The sequence below is a fragment of the Sminthopsis crassicaudata genome, chromosome 2 (assembly GCF_048593235.1).
Source record: "Sminthopsis crassicaudata isolate SCR6 chromosome 2, ASM4859323v1, whole genome shotgun sequence".
In the NCBI taxonomy this organism is placed as follows: Eukaryota; Metazoa; Chordata; class Mammalia; order Dasyuromorphia; family Dasyuridae; genus Sminthopsis; species Sminthopsis crassicaudata.
In genome coordinates, this window is record NC_133618.1 from 494,974,737 (window position 1) to 494,996,054 (window position 21,318).

The window sequence follows — 21,318 nt, forward strand, 5'->3', positions numbered from 1 at the left end:
CAGTGATACCCTCTTGTAGACGGGACCAAAATCAATACACATTTTGAATAGTCTTTCTAAAAGGTAGAAATGCCACAGAACTCAAGAAAGAACTGCTTTAGAGGCAGTTAGGTGGCACAGTGGATAAAGCACTGTACTTAGATTCAAGAAAAACTGAATTCAAATCCAACCTCTGACACTTATTAGCTATATGACCCTTAACTTCTGCCGACCTCAGTTTCCCCATATATAAAATGGGGATAGTATTAACAATCATCTCCCAGGATTATTGTTAAAGTCAAATGTCTGTGAAGTATTTCACTAACTTTAAAGGACTCTATAAATATTACTATTTGCCATTGCTATTGTTACTATTATTACTAAATTGCTATAATCATTATAATCAAAGATGGACAAGGATCCATAATATGCAGCAAGGAGATTGCAGTGGAAGAAGCACTCCATTTGGGATCAAACAAAGGAGCTGAGTTTGAATCTCAACTTGATTACTGTACCACCTTGGACAAAGCACCTCACTGCTCTCCTGGATAAGATGAGAGCTGACTGGACTGGATGATCTCAAAAGTCGTATCAGCACTAAAGTCTGTGATCCTAGTATATATTTTTATGGTTTTTAAAGGATCTTCCACGGTCATGATATGATTTGATTCTCATAACAGCCCTAGAAAGAAGGCAGTATAAATGCTATGTAAGGAAAACCACATAAGCCCACATTCTAGCCTACCTGGACTACTTGGTACTTCCCACAGCATTCCATCTGCTCCCCTGGTGCCCAAATGTTTTCTCTTCTCACCTCTGCCTCCTGAAACCCCTGGCTCCCATGAGGTCACCACAACAGCCACTTCTATACTGGACTTTCTCAATCTCCTGGATCCCTCAAGTGTTAGGTTTCTCCTCCCCCAAATTACTATGTATTTATTTCACATATACTTTTAATTTAGTTTTTTCTGTTCCTCTCTGTTTTCTCTCAGTAGAATTCCAGATCCCTATTATCATAGGGACCATTTGGGGTTTTCTTTTGGTCTTTGCATCTCTGGAATGTAGCATAGGCAAATATAAAGGGCTTAATACACCCTTTTTGAATGGAATGGAACTGAATAAGATCTATCCAAGAATGGAATAGATTACATTAGGAGATAGGGAGTCCTTTGTCAGTGAAGATCTTTGAGCAAAAGCTGCACAACCACTTTGGAGAAATATAAAGACCATTCCTATTCAGATACCAATTCAATAATCTTGAGTTTCAAGGCTATCATTCCCATTTTCCAGATGTGAACATTGAAGCTCAGAACAGTAAAGTGACTTGGTACAGGTCACACAGGTAGGAGGTGTCTGAGCTAGGACTGAAACACTGGCTGTGGCTATCAAAACAGAGCAGACAGGATTTCCCCAGTAGAAGCCCCTTTAACGTACTACATAAGCATTGGCTATCATTATTATTAAACCCTGGTTTGCTACTTTTGCCACAATCTAAGTCTGGACATAGCACAAGGGCATCATAGGGATGGCCACTTACCCAGCCCTCCAAGGACCCATCATAAGGAGCCTATAAGATTGCAGGAGTTAGAGGCAGGAGAGAGACTTGCTTGTTTGCAGGGAGAAGGACATCCTGTGCTACATTCTTAATAAGTGGCCATCCCATCTCTGTTTAAAGATCTTTAGTGACTGGGAACTCATTCTTTCCTCAGGCAGTCCTTTCTACTTCTGAATAGTTGCAGACCTAGGAAGCTTTGCTTCTGACCACACTTCCTAATTCTGTTCTTGGAGCCAAGCAGAGTGAGCCTCATCCTGCCATCCCTTCAGATGCTATGTCAAACAATCACAGTTCACATAGGCAATGCTGGATTTGAACTCAGGTCCTCTGACTCCAGAATCCATACTCTTTTTGGCTGCTTCCCCACTTTGTCATCTCCGGGCTTAATATCCCCATCTCCTTTAACTACACTCTTTTGCCTATCAGTGTAGCACCCAGAGCCAAAAGCAATATTTTAGACACAATATAACTAGGACAGAAAGAGGCTGGACCATCACCTGCCTTGTTCTGTATGCTAGATTTCTGTTTACACAAATTAAGCTCTTCTTTGCCTTCCAGATCACTAAACTGCCCTTTAGCAGCCATTCAACATTATTGAGGCATCTGGGAGATGGTTCTGGTGGTTCTAGGGGTCCTGCCCATCTCCACTGGCTTATAGAACCTCAAGTAGGATCTGGGATTTTTTTCTGAGCCTGTCACATATCTGCAGAACTCATGCTTCCCAGTTTCAATTTGGGGACTTCTGTTACTTTGTCTTGGTTTCTCTACTGCTCTTATTAACTACTAGTACTGAAGGATCACCGGTATTCTCCTTTTCCCCAGGTAACCCACTCCAATAGCTCCCCTCATCTAGGATGCTCCCCATTCCAACCCCCCTGCACGTGGCAGGAACACCTTCTGCTAAACACACTTGCCACACTGACACGCCTTCCTTGTAATCATGGTAGATCAACACTGGAAATGATTTGAGATGTGGAGCATTATGGGTAGAAATCACCTTAGAGACCGTCTCAGCTAACTCTTTCATTTTAGAGAAAACACACTGAAGCCCCGACACTTATTCAAGGTTATACAACTAGGTTCTAGCCTCAGCACTCAGGATAGAACTGAGGTCCCTCTCTACATCATTATGTGCTGTCAACCCAATGGGGCTAGCAACATATCAGAAATGATGGATGGAAAAGTCACCTGTCATTCTGCAGAAATGTAGTTTAAGGTCCCTAAGGGGCTGGAGGACTGCTATATGATTTTCAGCAAATGACTCTAGGCCTTAGTTTATCTTTCTATAAATAAGAGAGACAGGAGAGAAGATAATCCTTACTTTCTCTGCCTTTACCACTCCTTTTCATAATTTGACAGGCCAGTTCAAAACCTTCTCCTCCAGGAAGCCTTTTCTATTTATTCTTATTAATATAAATTTCTTCCCTTCCTAACAACAGCATGGCAGATAGGTGGTACAGTGAATAGAGGTCTGAAGTCAAGAAATCAGAGTTCAAATCCAGCCTAAGACATTTACTAACCATGTCACCTGAGCAAGTCACTTAACCCCTGCTTGCCTACATACCTTACTCTCCAGGATTTTTGTGAGGATCAAATGAGATAATCATTATGAAGCACTTAGCATAATGCCTGGCAGATAGTAAGCACTACATAAATGTTAGCTATTATTATTATTGTGAAACTGAACATAAAATTATATTCAAATGTCAACTATTCAAGTAGAGAGAATATTGGATGTGGGAGAGATTTTAACAGGTGGAGATGGAGGGGGAAAACTGCGGAGAAAAGTTGTCTAGGCAAACGGAGCATCCTGAGCAGATATGCAAGGAGGTGGGAAACACTAGACAGATAGAGAGATATAGTTAATGATCTATTCTGGTGTAGACAAAATAATAAGTTCTATAGTGCTTTAGAGATTACAAAGCATTTTCTTCCCAATAATCCTGAAAGACGGGAAGAATATGGAACCCCAGGCATGGTATTATAGAAAGAAGAGCAGTCCAGGTTCAAATTCCAGCCTTGCTACTTACTGATTGTGTCACCATAGCCAAGTCACTTAATATCACTGAGTCTGTGTCTTCATCTATAAAAATGACCATTTAACTTTGTATCCATAGTGCCTCACATACAGTAGGCACTTAATAAATACCTGCTAATGGAAAACCTACCAGAATTATTGTGCACAAAGTATGTTGTGAGCTTAAAGTACTCTTGGATTGTATAATTAACAGAATTAATATTCCTGATCTTTCTAAGGATCACTACACAACACCAATTTATGAAATCCTTACTACAATATTAGCATGATAGAGGCAGGAAGTAGCTATTACATTGGATACCATAAGCCTGCCCCAGGGAAACCAGCCTAGAGAGATGAAGTGGCTTCCTAACATCACACAGCCAGGAAGGGATTCATATCCAGGTCCGCATTCTGTTCACTGTGAGATAAACCTGAAAGGGTAAGTTGGGGTTAGAATGGGGAAGGCCTTGAATGCCAGGCTTTTCTGGCCTTTCGGGGAGATGGTTTTCTCCTCTTGTCCCTCTATCTGGTTCTGGCTCTTGCCCAAGCCCTTGGGGACCTTGTTATCTCATGAATGTAGCATTCAGGAAGTGAAGTCTTTAAATATTGATTGATTTGGAGTATTTAGAAAAGAAATAGTATCACTGAGAAACTATTCCCTACATAGCAGGAACTGTCAAAGGAACATCCCTGATGGACATGAATGTAAGAACAGCTTTCTGAGAGCTGGAGGAGACCAGCAAGTCCAGCACTCTCATTTGCACTTGATAAAATGATTTGTCTAAGGTCCCATGGGCAGTAAATAGCAGAGCCAATATTAGTTCTCGTACTGCAAATTCAAGTTGCTTTTTCCCTACTTTCCCTATATTTCTATTTTTTTTCTTTTCCCCCACTCATGTGGGTTCTTTTCTCCAGGGATGTGACTCTTCTGAGCCATTTCCAGACCAAGTCGTCTCCAATCCAGACTTTATTCCTTCCTTCCCACCAGAAACCTGGATTCAGCCCCTAAAACCACCTAGGCTCTGACAAGTGAGCTTTTGCCTTATCTTGCATAAATGTAGGCCTCAATTCACTTTTTGGCCATCATCAGACCATGCTGCCACATGTTCCCAATCCTGACATCCAGAGCCCCTTAAGAGTTGTCTTTCTCTTTAGACTGTAAGCTCCTTGAGAACAGGGACTATCTTACTTATTTGTATTTGTCTCTCTAGTGATTAGCACAGCACTTGACAATACTCAATCCAGCTATCATCCATCTATTTATCTATTTATGTATCTATCTATGTATCTAACTAACTCCCTGTGTTTGTCTATCAGTCAATTTATCTATCTATCAATTAATTTATCTATCTGTCTGTCTTTCTATTATCTAGACTAAATTCCTACCCATACTACCATTTTCAGGTCAGCTGGGCCCTAACTTAGTCCTAGTGATGGGGAAAAGGGAAGAAGAGTTCTTGGGCAACCAGGAAGTTCATGTTCTGTGTTTGACCAAAGAAAATGACATCCATTTCTTGTCTTGGAAGATTTTAACCTTTTACCAAAATTTCTAAAGCTAGCAGGGTCCACGACTCCAACAAAGCTCAGTAGTTCCACTGTGGTTGCAGGCACCAAATGGAAAAAGAAGAAAGAACAAAAAAAGAGAATGGAAGAATCAGATGTGGAGAAGGAAGAGGAAGAAGAACAATACATAGATTGACAGGAGAAAGTGGAAGGACAAGATGGGATGGGGATGAGGAAAAAGAAAAGACAGAGGGAAGGAGAAGAAAAAGGAAGGAGGAAAAAAGAAATGCAGGAAAAGGACATGGAAGATGAAATGAATTGGAAGGAATGATACAAACCAGGGGGGAAAGGATGAGGAGGAAGAAGAGGAAAAAAGAAAAGAAATAAAGGTGAGGAAAGAGGAGGAAAAAGATGTAAAAAATTAAAATTAAAACATGATACATGATTCATAGTTCTTTGAAGTTGTTGACAAAGTGCTTTCTTTATGATAACTCCATGGGAAAGTCAGGAGAGAGATTATTATTCCCATTTTGAAGATAAAGAAGTTGAGGCACTGGAAATCAGTTCCTGGCCCTAACACTATTCATTTCAAACTAGGAATCCTTCCTTACTTGAAATATCTCTAGGACATAAAAGAACTTGATCATTTTTGCGGACAAAACAGTGATAAATCTTTGGAGTATTCCATTTATCATCTATCATAGTACTATAGCCATCATGTTTAATTCTGTCCAGGCAGCAGATCGGCCCTGACTGGGGCACAGGGAGATGGGAGGAGGCGCAGACATCAGAGTGAGAGCTCCAAAAAGCCACAGAATATAGATATGAGATGGAAGGCGCATGGGATGTTAGGGAGTGACTTTAGAACACAGAATGTTCAGGTGGGAGGATCCTTATGGGTACCCCACTGGGTGTCCAGGATGGGAGAGAAGATCCTAGAACAGGTCCAAAGTGAAAGGGGCCTTGGAAGACAATCTCAGAGGTAGAAGGGAGTGTCAGATACATGGGCTGTCAGAGCTGGAAGAGGCCCTAGAAATTATCCAGTGTAGGCTGGACATCTTACAGGAATCCAAGCCAGGGGGACTTCCTGGACTTTTACTTTGCTTTTCAGACTTGTAAAAGAGAAATTCCACCCTGGCCCTGTCTTTCTCCATCACCTGCAGCTGCTCTAACTGCTCTGAACACTTTCTATTAAAAATTAAAAACCACTTGTCGAGGCCCCAGGAACGTACTGATTACACAGGAAACAACCCTCCTTCTCAAGCTCTTCTCAGCTCCCTCGGTGATCATCACTCCTGCAGCCAGCTCACTCTGCTGGCCTCAACCCCAGGGCTTCCGGCTGCACAGCCTAATCTAGACGGATGAGCCTTGGGAGACACAGGAGACGCTGGACAGCAGCTAAGGGAAGAGGCAAAGCAGGAGAGGGAGGGGAAGGGAGGGGACGCAGGCAGGAGGACACGAGATGTACAGAGAAAGGCCCTGGGGGATGAAGGAGAGGGGGGCAGAGGCAGAGGGAGGCAGTGAAAGGAAGAAAGGAGAGATGGGACAGTAGGGTCAGCAGTGAATGGGTGGAGGTGGAGGGGAGTGCAGTCAGGTATCCCCCCCCCCATTCTTCTTTCTCCCATAGAAGATGGCCTTGGGTGACAATCCTGCAGCACGACAAGAGTGTCGAGCAGAACACGCTCCTGAGCTCCTGGAAGCCAGAATAGTCCCGTGAGCCACCAAACGTTACCAATTAGTGTTTGGAAGCTGAGGGCACCGATCCAGCCCAAGCCAGGGGGGTTTTAGCTTCACCCAGCGGATGGGGGCAGCTGGGACTCTCAGCTGCTTGAACATCCGGACTGTCCCCACACCCTCTGTTAGGCCTGGCCCTTCCTCCCCACCACTAACAGACAGAAGGAAGGTCAATCTGAGGCTTGGTCGGATAGTGATGGCCTCTCCGGAGAGCAAGCCTAAGGCGGGAGACCTTGGAAAGGGAGGCCCGCCAGCCTGCTAAAGTTTCAGTTCTAAGTTCCAGGAAGCAGCAGTGGCAAAAAGGGGCTGGGAACAAAGGAGGTCAGCCCCTAAAACAGACTGTAGAATGCAAACTGTCACTCTTAGAGGAGATTTTATCTCCTTGGATACAAAACACAGGACACAGGACTGGGAAGGCCCTTAGAATACAGGAGGCTAGAGCTGGAAATGTCCAAAAAAATGATCTACTTTAAAACTCTCATTTTGCAGAAAAGACCATTGAGACCCGGAGAAAGAAATGGATGTATCTGGGGTCATAGAGCAGCCGAGAGAAAAGACTAGACCAGAGCCCCCAGACCTCCTGACTCCCGGATCAGGGCTCCTTCCCAGGCCCAGCATTATAATTCACCAAACGTGGCTCTCAGCACTTACATTAGGCCTACATTAAGTAGGATTGATGGGGCTGCTTTGATTAGGATTTTATTGTGTTACTCTCAGCCTCCAGCAGGAGAGAATCAGATCCCTGGATGCCCCAGACCCAGGTGGCTCATCTGCCCCAGGGGACTCTGATTCCCACGGCTCCTCTGGTCTCACCATCCCCGCCTGCTTTTGGACCTTCAGGGGTCGAGGCCGGCCTCCGTCTGCACCCGAGGCTCTTCTCCAGGGGCTCCGAGGCCTGTCTGCCCCTCCTCTCGTCCTCCCTTGGTCTGGCCTCATCCTCCCCCTCCCCCAGGCCTGGCCCCTCTCAGTATTGAAAGCCAAGCGCTGTTGCTAGGCAAAGAGATATTGCACATATAGATCTTCCTGGACTTTAATTAAAAACTTCTTTAGAAGTTGTCTCTGTGGACGCTGGGCACGATTGATTCCATTTCTGGCCCCCGGGGGCTCCCTGGCCAGCCCTCTCCCTGGTCCCTGAGTCAGCCTCCTTCCTGTCCTCCCCGGGAGAGAAGGAGCCCGGGAAGGGGAAGAGTCTTTGTGGCCAGACCCTCATCCTTCTTGCTCTCCCTGCGGGAAGAGGTCTTCCAAGACGGCGCTGTTCGGGCTCAGTAAGGCCAGACCATGGCTTCTGGATTCCTACTTAATTGTATCCCCGCCAGCAACTGATTCAGAGTGACCCTGGGCCCCCTCCTGGCTTGGGCTTCCCAGCTGGACCTCACAACAAATAGAGCAGTGGCATGGGGGGGGGCAGAGTTTAAATCCCCGATGGACAATTCACTGCCCGTATGAACTTGGCAAGGCTCTGCTCCTCCGTTTCTTCATCCATAAAACAGGAAGATGATTTCCTGTCCAGCTCTGAGTCCAAATATCCCTTTTCCTTATCTATACAATAGGTTTTATTAAGTCAGATACTTATTAAAGTTCTTTTTGCTTTAAAATTCTATGATTCTCTCAACCTATGCTCCTCCATTCATTCCCCAGAGTTCACTCACCAAATTAGCATGATTAAGTGTGATAAAACATGTGTGTGTGTGTGTGTGTGTGTGTGTGTGTGTGTGTGTGTGTGCTCGCTGAATCAGTCGTCCAGAGAGCTAGGTTTTAAAAGTGGCTTCCTCACCGACTAGCACTATCACCTTGGACAAGTCCCTTCTGCTCTCGGGCCGACTGAATTTTCCTCTCTGGAAAATGGGAATGACCCTGTCTGGCCTCCGATGATCTTGGGAGGATAAAATGAGATAATGTATTTTAAAGCCAGCAGGAAAAGTTCAAAGTGCTTGGGGTTGCTTGTTATTATTCAATGAGTGTCTTGGGAGGCTCTGGCTGCATTACTGTCTCCCCCACAGGGAGTTGCTCAGAGCTCGGAAGAGATGTCTGGGAACAAAACTCCTCCACCCATATGCATCATTTGGCAAATTATAGCCCCTTGGGCACCAAGATTCAAATTTATGCTTGAGACAGGAAAGGGAGAAGGGGCTGGGGACCACTCCTCCCTTTGCCTATAGACAGGGCTCCAGTAGCACAGCAGCTGCGACATATTGCAAAATGTTATTACTGGCAGAGCAGGGATGTGAGCATGTCAGAACCCTGACTATCCAAGTGGGAAAGGGACCTGAGAGCTCAGTCAGCCTGAGCCCCTTATTGTACAAACCAAATTGTTTTGAGCTGGAAAAGATCTTTGAAGTCAGCTGGTCTAACCAACTTTTAGTTCAGACAATTGAGGTTCAGAAGCAATTTGCCCCTGGGTAACAGAGTGAGTGGACAGAGCTGGGTGTGAACTCAGGGCCAAGGCTCCCTGCCTGCTCCTGACTGCCCCTCCTCTCATTGGAGTCCCCGTCCACTGGAAGCGCTCCGCACACTCTCAATCCCTTTTAACTTCTAAGCATGCTAATTTGCAAGGACTGCCGCCTTTCATGTTTCCCAGCCGTATTTCCCTTCTCCCTCTGATCTCCAATTTTGCACAGACACTGTCGTCTCTCGTAGGCCTTGTTCCCATCAGTTGATGATCAGGCAACTCAGTAAGTGTGAGTGATTTTCAAAGCCGCCTGGATTCTTGTAGAATACCTTGGTGTCAGGATAGCTTCCGCTTAAAAAGTTGCTGAAGTAATATAAATTAATTTCATTTAATTTCTTTTCCCAATGGTCTCACTGATTTACTTGGCTCTGTGGTCCACCCGCCCATGCAGGAAGAACAGACACAGTGCCCTGATTATCCCGGCTTTTCAGTGCCTTCGAAGCCCTCTGCCACCAACCTGGCCCTTCCATAGCCACGGAAGTCAATAACTCAGCGTGGCCTAGCAACAGCTGCCCCTCCAATGCAGCTGCACTCATGCCCCCCCCCCCATTAGATTTTAGGATTTAGCTGAAGGAGACTTTAGAGACCAGCTAATTCAATGCCCTCCTCACAGAGTGGGAAAATCATCTGCCCAAGGTCACACAGCCAGTGAGCAACTGAGACTGTTTTCAAAGCAAAGTTCTTTGTCTCCAAATACAGTGTTCACAACTGTTCTGGGAGGCCGTTAGTTAATTTTCAATAATAATAAAAACAACAGCTAGAATTTATATAGCACTTCAGCATTTGAGAAGCATTTTATATATATAGGCTCATTTGAGTCTTACAACTACCCTGGGAGACAGATGTAATTATGATTTTCATTTTGTAGTTGAGGGGAAACTGAAGCTGAAAGAGGCTGAGCGGCTTTTTCAGGGTCTTGTAGCTGCTAAGTGTCTTGGGCTGGATTTGAACTTAGATTTTCCTGACTCCAGCCAGTGCTCTGTGCACTTTGGCACCACCTAGTGGTCTGTTATTGTTGCTGGCAGAGAAGTAAACCTAGGCTCAAGGAAGTCACTTATTTAAGGTCCCGTAACTAGTAAGTGAGGAATCTGGGATTTGAACCCAGAACTCCTATTTCCCAGAACAGAGCTCTTTCTACTTCATAAAGCTATCTTTCCTAAAAATCTCCAACTGATTTGTCCAGTAAGTAGACCTTAAAAATTCATTAGCTCATTTGATTGGTCCTAATAGAAAATCAGTTATTATACCCCCTGACAAAGAAGGAAATTGAGGCACAAAGTAATCATCCACGTTCTGCCTGAGTCTTCTAGCAACAAAGAACTCACTACCTGCAAGGCCGACCATTAATTCCTGGAAAACAGTGATTTTTGAGAAATCCTTAATGATACTGAGTCCAAATCTACCTCCTTGTAACTTCACTGCATTGGTAATGAACTCCCCTTTCAGACCTCATACGTGCTTTGTTTTGTATTTCTCTGAAGCATTTGTTACATAATACTGCATAGCATGGTTAACGATGGGTCTTTTACCTCTGATAATTGGCGGTTCTGCGATGGCAGGGATTCTACCTTAATCATCTTTGAATCTCTCCAACATCTACTTAGCAAAGGGCTCTGCACACCCAAGTGTTTAATAAATATTTGTTGCCATCATCTGAATGAATTGGTTCTACTTCTACTTTCTGGAGCCAAGCAAAACATTCCTGATATGGTGGCTTTTCAAATACCTGAAGGCAGCCACCACAGAACTGGAGATTTAAAGCAGGAAGAAACCTCCGAGACCAGCTAGTCCAATACCCCACATTTTACAGATGAAGGAACTGAGCCCCAGTGAGATTGTGTGTCTTGCCCAAGGTCATAGAAACAGCAAGTGTTAGAAGTAGTGTAGAACTCAGATCCTCTGAATTCAAGCCCAGTGTTGTTGGTTTTTTTCACCACACTGAGCAGTCTGTATCTTATATACTGTGTCTTCTCTTCTCCAGGCTAAACATCCTGGTTCCTTCTATTGATCATCAATATGGCCTAATTTTCAATCCCCTTGACATTCTGGTTGCCTTCTTCTGGATGTTATCCAGCTTGCCAAGGAGCCTTCTAAAATGTGGTACCAAGTATATAGATAATTCCAATTGGGAGCTCTATGTTCTTTGCCTTGATGGGCATGTATGATTAATTTTTTTGTGTCTCAGTCTATCTCTTTTTCTCTCTATCTCACTCCTTTCTCGCTCTTTCTCTCTCCTTTCTCCCTTTTTCTCTCTCTTCTCTCTCTCCCTCTTTCTTTTTTTCTCTCCTCTCTCTTCTCTTTCTCTCCCTTGCCTCTCGCTCTCCTTCTCTTACTCTTTCACTCTCCTTTTTCTTTTTTTCTCTTCTCTCTCTTTCCTTGCTCTCTTCTCTCTCACTTTCTCTTTCTCTCCTTGTCTCTTCTTCTATTACATACACACACACACACACATATTCATATATACTTAGGAGAAATGCACTATATATAGCACACACATATATAAATTCACCCACAGACTAAGTACCCATGCATGCAATTATTCTCACAGTATAAATGTGTATGAATTTATACACAAGTACTATATGAACACATATTGTAAGTGCATCTGGAGATGGAAAGGAGCAATATTTGTGTTTATGTGCACATTGGTGCCTCTGGTTCCAGTAGCCTTCCCAGTCTTCCCTTTCCTTTGCATCTGTCACTTTTTCTGGCCCATTTTCTCCTCTTCCATTTCCCTGAGCTGATTGTTTGGAAGAAGCTGCCTGATCATTACCTGTCAATCCCACTGGCCCAGAGAGAGCTAGGAATTACCACTCCCAGGAACAGGATGCCTCCTCATGCCCTCATGTGTCGGCCCCCCTTTCTTGCTCCTGTAACCCTGTTTCCTGAATTCCCCTGGAAGAACAAAGCTCATCTTGGAGCCCTGCCCCTGGGCCCTTTAGTGACAGCCAGAGTAGAGACACAGAAAGAGACCCGGCCTCAGGGCTACAAGGGACAGACCAAGAAAGAGCAGGCTTTCCTTCTCCTCTCCCAGAGGCCCTGGCTCCCACCCAAACCTCATGTTTCTCCGGAGGCAGAGGGCTACAGAAAGTGCCAGGGCAGAGTCACCAGGTTACAATAGAAGGCAACTCATAGTGAACTTAATATGGGGGTAGCTAACAGACAAATTATCTCAGCTTCACCTGGGAACAGCTTCCCCCCAAGGAGGTGAGAAATGCAGAGGCAGACGTACTCCTCTTCGGATGGACTCTGGGCATCACGCCGTGTGTCCAGTTCCCTAACCAGTGAGCATCCGATTTCTCCGTGTTAGTTTGTCTAAGTATGTGCATGTTTGCCCTCTGTATCTATCTGTGCAACTCAACGCCTACCTCTCAGTGTCTCAGAAAATGAGGCTGTGTGTCTTTTCTCATGGCTACCTGTGCATGTACATGTATGCGTATCTGTCTTTAAGTCTGTTTCTAGGAAAGACTGCTTTCCAGGTCCCCCTTACCTGCACCCCACAACTCCCCATGCCTCCCCTCCACGATTAACTCTGGTTTACATGGCAGCACATGTCCCGTATGTACATTATCTGTACATTATCTTCCTCATTAAGATTAAGCTCCCTGCATGTGTTTCTGTCTCTCTTTGTATCCTCATTGCTTTGTAGCCTCTCTGTATCTTCCCAGCGCCCAGCACACAGTAAGAGCTTAATAAATGCTTGTTCTGATTCCATCTCTCTCCTCTCTCCGAGTCTCTCTCTGAATCTGTGTTTCAGGACATCAGTATGTGTGGTTATGTCTCTGCGTCTGATGCACGTCTCTGTGTATGTAGATGTGGTCTCCGAGTGTCTCCAGACATGGGATTCAGTCTCTCTGTGTATCATAATGCATCTCAAGAGCATCTGTAATGTATCTGGATGTCTACACTTACCCATTATTCTCTCTCAGCAACAAATGACCTTCCTAATAGCCCTCAAAACAGTCACAAAAGCTGTAGCTGCAGTTGAAAGTTTGAACAGCCTCACCCAGTTCTAGGGCTTCAGGAGGCTCTCCTCACATCCCAAGGAATGGGGGTCCCGAGGCAACCACGATGCAGTTCCTCCCTCTCCCCAGCAACGAACCCCCTCCAGAACCCCTGGCCCAGGAACAAGAACCAGAAGCATAATATTCCATGGCCTAGCCTTCTCAGAGAGGCAGACTGGGCTGCCAGAGACCCATGTGCTGACTGCACCCAGAGAAGCAGACCTTCCTCACCTACCTATGGGTGAGAGCTCAGCCACACTGCCAATGTAGGGGCCCTGCAGGAAGCGAGGTTCGCTGTCATTGATATCCTGGACCTTGATGATAAACTCCGACTCGGGTTCCAGGAGCTGGTCTGTGGCCCGATCCCGAGCCTGGGCTCGAAGTGTATAGAAGGTTTTCTGCTCCCGGTCAAGCCGCTCCATGGCATGAATGTCACCGGTCAATTCATCAATCAGGAAGATTGTGCCAGCCCCCTCCCCAGAGATGGTGTATTTGATAGAGCCATCACCTTCATCAGAGTCAGAATGGATCTGCAGAGAAGGAAAGGAAACACTGCGTCTAAGTTGGGGGGGGGGCAGGGGAGGATAAGGAGAAAATGGACAGTAACCTTCTCCTGACCGACAAAGGTAATGATCCCCTTACACTGACTGGTACATTTATTCAAACATTGCTTCATTTAGGCAGCTAAGTGGTGCAGCCAGTAGACCATCCAACCTGTAGTCGGGCAGACTCTCCTTAATAAGTTCAAATCTAGCTTCAGACACTTACTAGCTGCACCACCTTGGGTCAGTTGCTTAACCCTGTTTGCCTCAGTTTCCTCAGCTGCAAAATGAGTTGGAGAAGGAAATGGCAAACCCCTCCAGTAGCTTTGCTTAAAAAAAAAACCCAAACGGGGTCACAAAGAGTTAAACATGACTGAACAACATGGTCTCATAGCTTATTAGACTGTAAGCTCTTTGAATACAGAGTCTGGGTCATATCTTGTCATAGACCGACACCACTTTACATTTACTTGGTGTTTTCAGTTCTCATTAAAGACCCTATAAGTGGGGCAGCTAGGTGGTGCATTGGATAGAGCACCAGCCCTGAAGTCAGGAAGATCTGAGTTCAAATCTGGTCTCAGACACACTTCTAGCTGTGTGACCCTGGGCAAGTCACTTAACCCCAATTGCCTCAGGAAAAAAAAAAAAAAAAAAAAAAAAGACTCACCCAGTATCACACAGCAAAAATGCAGTGGAATTGAAACTCAAAGTCAGGCTATCCAATCAGTCCACTTGCACCACCCTGCTTTTCATGGTTGCTAATAGCTTAGCTCTTACCCAACTCTGTTTGCAAAGCACATGTATAAGTAGTATACATACACACACAACATACACAATCTCATTTGGTCCCCACAATAACACTGGGAGACAGGTAATAGAGGAGATGGGTAATCTGCTTTACACAGATGAGGAAAATAAGGTAGACAGAGGTTAGCTTGTTCGGGATCACACATCTAGTAAAATGCTGATGAAAGATGGGAACCTTGTCCATAATTCCAAGTCTAGTGTTCTCTTCACTGCCTCCCCAAAATGGCTGTGCCAGATCTGCAATTGATCCCCTGTGCTGAGCATAGGGTCTTGCTTATACTAACTGCTTTAACTATGAATTCTTCCCATTTTTAAATCTCAATTCTATTGCCTCCTCTTCCATGAAGCCTTCTTTGATCTCCCCATCAAGTTATTTTTCCCAGGGAAACAGTATTTTGTTCATATGTGTTACACACAGCATGTATTATGGTTCAATAGGATCAAAGTTTTTTGGTATATTTCATATTCCTCTACTAAGTTGTAAGTAGAGGTAGCTAAGTAGTCCATTATATAGAGCGCTTGGACCTGAAATTAGAATGACTTGAGTTCATCCTCAGAATCTAGTATGTATCTCTGGGCACATCATTTAATCCTAGTCTATCTCAGTTTCCTCATCTGTAAAATGGAGATAATAATCGCAATTACTTTCCAGGGTTGTTGTAAGGATCAAATGCAATAATATTTGTAAAACTCAGTGAAAGCCTTAATGCTACAAATATTAATGTTGTTCAACTTTACTATTACAAACCACACCTTGAGTTTTGCATCTCCTCCAGCACTTATTATAGGGCTCTGGACTCATAGTGGATGAATATAAACCACTTCACAAAAGCCCTGTCCTTTCTCCAAACCTGCAAAAAGTTCATAAAAAGTCTCTGTCTTCTCACTCACTCCCCCATTCTGTGCTTCACTTACTAGCAGATTTGTTTCCTTGGTATAGATATCACTCTTTAGTCCAATGAATCCCCCATCTCCTCCAGTTCTTTACTGCTTACTAAGCAGAAATCCAGTTCCTCCACCTAATCAACAAACATTTCTTTAGCGCTTCCTTAGTGCCTGGCAGTGTGCTAAGTGTAGAGAATAAAAAAAAAAAAAAAAAAGAAAAAAAAGAAACAGCTCCTGTCCTCAAGGAACTTACATTTTCTACAATTAGTGTTCTACTTTTCTTTTTTTTTTTTAATTATTTGTTTGCATATATTTACATTCTGTACCTCTCGTATCCCTCCCTCAACTGAACAATTAAACCCTCACCATAAACATTTGTAGTCTGGAGAAATGAACCCCCACTTTGACCACATCCCCAATGCCTTTTATCTCTCTGTCTGTTTGCCTCTGTTTGTCTCTCTGTGCATTTGGAATCAATCCATTTTCTGGGAGGAGATGAGAGGTGGATTTCTGCTCACTCACTACACTACTTTTCTAACATTGTCTTAGATTACTCCCCTTTTCCCTCCATATTCTCCACACTCCTGGTAAACTGAACCATTCCCTCCTCCCTCCGTGACCCTTCTGTGACTTGCATGACTCAGTGTCTTTATTTGTCCTATTCCTTTTCCCCCAAAATTTGGTTGGGGTACCTCCAGGGTCCTCTAGACTCTTTCAGGGGGTAGTTAGGTCAAAATTCTTTTCATAATAATCCTAATATGTTTCAATTTTTAATGTAGTTAAACAGCAATAGCATAACCCACATAAAAACTCTGTGGGGTCAAAATTATTTTCATAATAATCCTAATATGTTTCAATTTTTAATGTAGTAAACAGCAATAGCATAACCTACATAAAACCTCTTTGGGGTCCTCAATAATTTTTTAGTGTATTATTATAATTGTGATTAAGACTGTCAAACCTGTTTACTATGTTTAGTGTAATGCTGAAGTTAAAAATGCTTTGTATTTAAATTTCAACATCTTTATTAATAAAAATCATTCCCATGTCAAAAAAAGTATAAAGGGGTTCTGAGACCAAACGCTTTGAGTTACACTGATTTAGACTATCCTTCCACCTACTGCTACCAGTTAACACGTCTCCATCCCTAAATGCCACCAAATATCCTACATTATTCGGAGGGAAGGGCTTTGGGTTTAGACTTGGAAGTACCTCCTTTGCTTCTCCATCAAGTAATGACCTCTCACCCTATTCTTTACTCTTCAGACCTCTAATAATACTTCATACCTCTCTAAAGCTCATCTATTTTGTGACATGGTTTTCTGTCAAATTCATCAGATGAGTGGGACACACTTGTTCTCTGTGGCTCCACAGGGAATACGGAAGAGGCAGAATGAGAAAATTAAGAATCAGATGATTTAAAAGTAAAAGGAGCCATGTTCAAATCCCAGATCTGCTACTCGGGACCTGTGGGACTTTGGGTCTCATCTATAGAATAAAGGGGTTGGACCAGAAGGTTGTAGGATTACAAAGTTAAAGTTGGAAGGCAACTTAGGGTCATTGAGTCTGATAAACTTGCCCCCATTTTGTAGTTAAATAAAAACTATCATATAACCAGTATATATCTAAGTTAAGATTTGATTCTTACAAAGTCTCTTCTAGGTCTAAATATATCTTCCAATGAATTAGGACCAAGGAGAAAAGTTAGAGGGAGGCAGATTTCAGCTTAATGAAAGGGAGAATTTTCTAATAACTGGCGCCATCTAAAAATGGAATGAGCTGTCTTATGTGCTAGTGAGCCCTCAGTCACTGGTGATATTCAAGCAGAGACTGGATGAGTGCCCTGCTAAACACACTATGGATTTTTGCTTCAAGTAGGGTCTCCTTCCAGCTCTGGAGTTTATGCTTCCAAGAGAGGGTTTCTGAGCTGATCCAGGGATGATTTACCACCTGCTTTACACATGCTTGATCCACTTAAGCCTTGTTTCTGATGTCTTGCACCTCCTCTGCAAACCCTACATTATGTATGGGAAGAGCATTAGATTTAGACTTGATAGCCCCGGATTCAAATCTTGACTTTGCCTTTTTATCTGTGCAACCCTAAGCAAGTCCCATCTCTGAGGATTCAGTTTCACCCCATTTACAATAAAGGAGCTGAAAATTAGAGATTTCTGTGTGATCCCTCAGCTGCTGGCAGATGCAAATCCTAGAATCCTACAAGGCCAGCTAAGTCCCCCCTCCTCCAGGAGCTTCTCATTCTCCACGGCTGGGCCAAGTACCACAGCGTCTGTGAAGCCTCCTCCACCACTGTGGCCCACACTAATCTCTTCCGCCTTTGAACTCCTGTAGCACTTACTGTCTGTATCACTCATGCTGATAGTAAATCATTCACACCCTTGTACTGGAACTTAACTGTTTCACGTAAGCCTTATCTCATCCGGGAGACTATAAGCTCCTAGAGGGATGTATCTTCTCCTTAAGGAGGCTAAGCCCAAAGGACAGGCTCAGTTCTGCACAGAGGGAGACACAGAATTGGAATGAATGGAATATGAGGGGAGGGGAGGGAAAGGAAGGGAATAATGCAGCCATCATCCTTCCTCTGCCATGTTGGGACAAAGGGCAGGCCCAGGAGGGGGAGAGAGTGGGAATTTGGAGGACGGTCTCTATCTCCAAGCTGGGACACCCTTCTAGTCCAATCCCCTCATTTTGCAGAAGTGGAAACTGAGGTGCAGAGAAGGAAAAGGAATTGCCCAAGATTATACAATCAATCAGCAATAGAAGAAGAAGTAATGTGACATGGGGGAAGTCTTTTAGATTAGAAATCAGAGGCCTGGGATTTGAATTCCAGCTCTGGAAATTTACTACCTCAGTAACCTTTTAGAAGGAATGCCCTCCTCTCCCTTCTCTTTCTCTCTTACTTGGTCTGATGAATTCCAATAGTTCCTTTAAAGCCCAACTCAAACGCCATTTCCCCCATCAATCTCCCCCCCCCATTCCCCAGGCAGAAATGACCTTCGTTATGGTGCTTCTTCAACACACGTACCTGTCTTGCTCCTCTTTAATACACTCACTGTGTAGCACTCTGATTCTTATCTTGCTGCTAGCCTGAGAACTCAAACAGCAGGGAACATGTTTTATCTAAATTCTGCATACCTTTCCAGAGCCCAGCATAGAACTCTGCACATAGTAGGTATTCAATAAATGGCTATTGAATGTCAATGTCAGTTGATGACTATGCACTGGGTACCTACTGTGTGAGTCCTGTGGTGAGAGAGGGGAGGGGTCGGTAGAAGATTGAAAAGAACAACCACTATCCAGGTTCTCAAATCATTTGGGAGGGGGAGTACAAAATGTACCCAGAAGAAATAATTATAAAAATGACTGAGGAATGAGCAATGTGGTCTTGAGATAAGCGTGGTCAGGAATTTAAAGGAGGGAGAGTTTACTGTAGTTTGGGGCTTCATTGGGGAAGCTTCATCAGAGAAGGACCTGAGCTGGGCTGGGAAGGATGAATGGGACTCAGATCTTAACAAGCACATCCATATATTCAGGGTCATGGAACAATAGGGCAAGAGAGTAAATGGGGAATGCTGGCAGCCCCAATGAGTGATCAAAGCCACCTAGACCAGGGTTCTTGATCTGGCATCCATGAATGTGGTGATTTTTCATTTATTTCTTACATTCATTTTTTATTATAGCTTTTTATTTACCAGATATATGCATGGGTAATTTTTCAGCATTGACCCTTGCAAAACCTTCTGTTCCAACTTTTCCCCTCCTTCCCCTCACCCCCTCCCCCAGATGGCAGGTTGATCAATACATGTTAAATCTGTTAAAGTATATGTTAAATAAAATATATTACATTCATTTTAAAAATAATAGCTTCCTATTTTCAAAATAGATACAAAGATAGTTTTTAACACTCACTCCTGCAAAACCCCATGCCCCCAATTTTTTTCTCCCTTCTTTCTCTCCACCCCCTCCCCAGACAGCAAGCAATCCAATATATGTCAAACATGTGCAACTCTTCCACACATACCTCTAAAAACATCATGCTGCACAAGGAAAATTAAATCAAAAGGGGAAAAAAGAGAAAGAAAACAAAAATCAAGCCAACACCAGAAAAGGCGAAAATACTATGTTGTGATCCACACTCAGTCTCTACAGTCCTCTCCCTGCTCTCCTTATCACAAATCCACTGGAATTGACCTGAATAACCCATTACCAAAAAGAGCCATCATAATTGATTGTTGCATAATCTTGTTGTTGCTGTGTAAATGTGGTGATTTTAAATATATGTGTGTCTGTGTGTGTATGTGTGTGATAAATGTATTTCAATATAATTGATTTCCTCTGTACTCCTGTGTGTTTTATTTTATGTGCTTAAAAATATATTATTTTGAGAAGGGTCCTTAGACTTCAGCAGAATGCCAGAAGAGTTTATGATTTGAAGTTTTAAGAGCACCTGGCCTGTGCTCATAAGTTCCTGTCCTTCAGCTCCGACCATACATCCTAGTCTCCATTCAGATCCAGGCTCTAACCTCATCTAGTCCTCACCTTGCTAAGATTTGCCAGAGTAGTTTGGGAAAGTTTATTGCTGACTGTCTGGTTGAGGATTAGGAGAAATCAGGTTGTTGAAACAATAACACATTACCTAACTATAGCAATTGTCCATTCCCTCCGTGACTACACTTGTACACACACACACACACACACACACACACACACACACACACACTTCAATCCCAAGCCCTATCTCTCTTCATTTCTAGGACCAGCTTCTCAGAAGAAGTGAGACTTAGAGTTGGAAAGGACTTTAGGGGTCGACTACTCCAAACCCTTCCTTTTACTGAAACTGAGGACAAGAAACATGAAATAATTCATCAAGTCACATAAGTAAGAAGTGACAGAGATGGTCTTCTGATTGCACGGCCAGTGGTCTTTCTATAGTATAATTCTGAAAAGAAGTTTTCAGGATAGGAGAACTTTAGATTATATCCAATACAGCTATCCTACTGGGGGATATTAGAAGGAAGAGAGGGAGCAGCTGGGTGGACACTCCTAATCAGATCCAAGCAGCCTTCCCAGAGCCAGCCTGGGAGGACCTCCAGAGGTTGCAATATGGGGCAAAACCATCAAGGATTCCAGTTTCCACAGACTTTCTGGAAAGGAGGCATCATCTCTGTGTCCAGAGGCTGTACCACTCGCCTACTGGAGTCTAGTTTCCTTCTTATAGAATAGGAATAAATAAAATAGTTAGAAAGCAGATATGGCCATAGACAATATGGATTTTCTAGTAAAGAGTTTGTAACTATCAGAATTAAGCCACAGTGTTGGGAAAACAGTATTTTAGGGAAACAGTCCTAGATTTTGCCCTTACAACATAGAAAGTTAGAGCAAGAAAGAACTCTGACAGTGTTCTCAACTTGTGGATGAAAATTCCCCAAGAAACCCATAGTTATTCTCAGGGGTGCTCAAATCCATATGTGCACCCAGCACTGTCAATTTGATCTTTATTTAGTTCCAACAAAATATGCAGTGTGAATGCAACTGCTATCATGTGGGGGTCCGCAAAATTTTTTGACATTTAGAAAAGGGTTCTCATACTCAAAAAGGTTAGAAATCTCCTTGCCTTAGGACATGGAACTTTTGAGCTGGAAATTCAAGAATAATTTAGTCCAATCCTCCTGATCTTAGAGAAGGGGAAACTGAGGCTCATCAAGTGATGACTTGGGTCATACATCAAATTAACGGTAGAGCTAAGAATAAAACCCAGATTGATTGACTTCTGGGCCACTGATTTTTTCATTATCCTATAAAATAGCTGGAGTGGGGATGGCTCA

At 43.6% G+C, this 21,318-nt stretch overlaps 1 protein-coding gene across 1 annotated transcript in view; it reads right to left on the reverse strand.

Moving 5' to 3' along the window:
• The window catches only part of CDH22 (cadherin 22), a 138,452-nt gene that overhangs the window by 56,672 nt on the left and 60,462 nt on the right, over nt 1–21,318 (reverse strand). Inside the window, exon 3 of the mRNA XM_074293581.1 lies at nt 13,477–13,771. Coding sequence (XP_074149682.1) covers nt 13,477–13,771 — 295 coding nt within the window. The remainder of the gene's footprint in view (nt 1–13,476; nt 13,772–21,318) is intronic.